The 1,484-nt window shown below is 36.0% G+C and overlaps 1 protein-coding gene across 1 annotated transcript; it reads right to left on the bottom strand.

Annotated features, from left to right (window-relative positions):
- Positions 1-525: 525 nt before the first annotated feature.
- LOC129571930 (uncharacterized) lies at positions 526-1,107 on the bottom strand. The gene has a single exon (XM_055451815.1). The coding sequence runs from the start codon at positions 1,105-1,107 to the stop codon at positions 526-528; it is 582 nt and encodes a 193-aa protein (XP_055307790.1).
- Between the last annotated feature and the right edge of the window lie 377 nt (positions 1,108-1,484).

Genomic DNA, 1,484 nt, shown 5'->3' with positions numbered 1-1,484 from the left:
CGAAGTTAAATTTCAGGTGGCCACGATGAAAAGACACATATTTGGTCTTAGATACATTTAGTTTTAGCTTGTTCCGGTTAAAGTATTCAACAAGCCTATTCAAGTCAGCTTGTAATTCCAGACAATCATCATAATGTCTGATGCGTTTCCATAGGCGAGTGTCATCAGCAAACGACTGAAGTATTGAGTTTCTTATGTGTTTTGGTAAATCAATGATGAACAACAGAAACAATGTAGCACCAATCGGGTAACCCTGACCAGTTCCCGATATAACTTCAATGGGGCTCGACATGTCATTATTCAATTTGACAATCTGTTGGCGATCATACAAATACGATTTGATCCACTTGAGTAATTGTTGATTCAGTCCCATAATATCCAATTTGCGTATTAGTAAATCAATGTTGACCGAGTCAAAGGCCTTCGCAATATCCAAGTAAATTGCATCGGTTTGTATTTGGTTTTTCATTCCTAAAATTGCACACGATGTAAATTCAGCCAAATTTGTAGTTGTAGATTTTCCCTTCACAAATCCATGTTGACTGTTATATTATTGATCTCCATGTGATAATTAAGGTGTTTGGCAACGATGGAATCAAGCAACTTCGGTATTACACACTGCAGGGCTACACCACGATAGTTTTCAACTTTAGCTTTAACACCGGCTTTGTGCACCGGTCTAACGAATGAACTTTTCCAAATTTCAGGTACAAATCCAGTGTCTAATGATTTCTTCAGCATGTGTGTTATTGGTTTCAACAGTGCTGTAGTACATTCTTTGACAAAAATATTTGGTCCAGATACCATGTTGTTTGGAAGGTTATTTATCGTATCCATAACCAACTCCTCAGTAATGTTGATAGTTGGAAATTTAGCACACAGATCCTTTAGCAATGGTTCATCTTCAGAATAATTCTCATTTTTGGTATAATCCGGTTCAGTGTACGCTTTGGCAAAATGTGTTGCGAAAAATTGTGCTATCTCACCTCGGTTACTACTTTTCTTATGTCCAAGAACCATTTCATTCGGAAGATCATCATTCGTCTTTTTGGAACCATTCACGAATTCGAAAAACTTCTGTGGATCTTCATTGATAAGGTTTTCCATTTCGAGTTTGTAGTTTCTATATGCCAAACGTGCGCTCTTATTGTATTCTTTTCTCAATTTGGAGTGTTCTTTTTTGGCGTAGTTTTTTTCTTCAATGGTATGTCTGGATGTTATGTATTTGTACTGATTATTGACTCTATTCTTCAAATTGATAAGGTCATTATTAAACCATTTTGGGTGACTTGAAAGCTTCTTTGTTTTCATCACAACATTCGATGAAATTACTGAATCAATCCAAATCATCACCGGAAAACATTTCCATCCAATCGACGTCATTCAGCGACTCATTTATGGTATCGTAATCGACATTCACAAAATCTCGGTAACTATGATTCGAAGTAGGTTTAAATTGGTTACAATCAAAATTACCAATATTT

This window comes from Sitodiplosis mosellana, unplaced genomic scaffold, assembly GCF_009176505.1.
Source record: "Sitodiplosis mosellana isolate CC-2019 unplaced genomic scaffold, AAFC_SMos_1.0 Smas_scaffold_3730, whole genome shotgun sequence".
In the NCBI taxonomy this organism is placed as follows: domain Eukaryota; kingdom Metazoa; phylum Arthropoda; class Insecta; order Diptera; family Cecidomyiidae; genus Sitodiplosis; species Sitodiplosis mosellana.
Note: the sequence above shows the minus strand (reverse complement) of the source record. Positions and strands in the feature narration are given on the sequence as shown.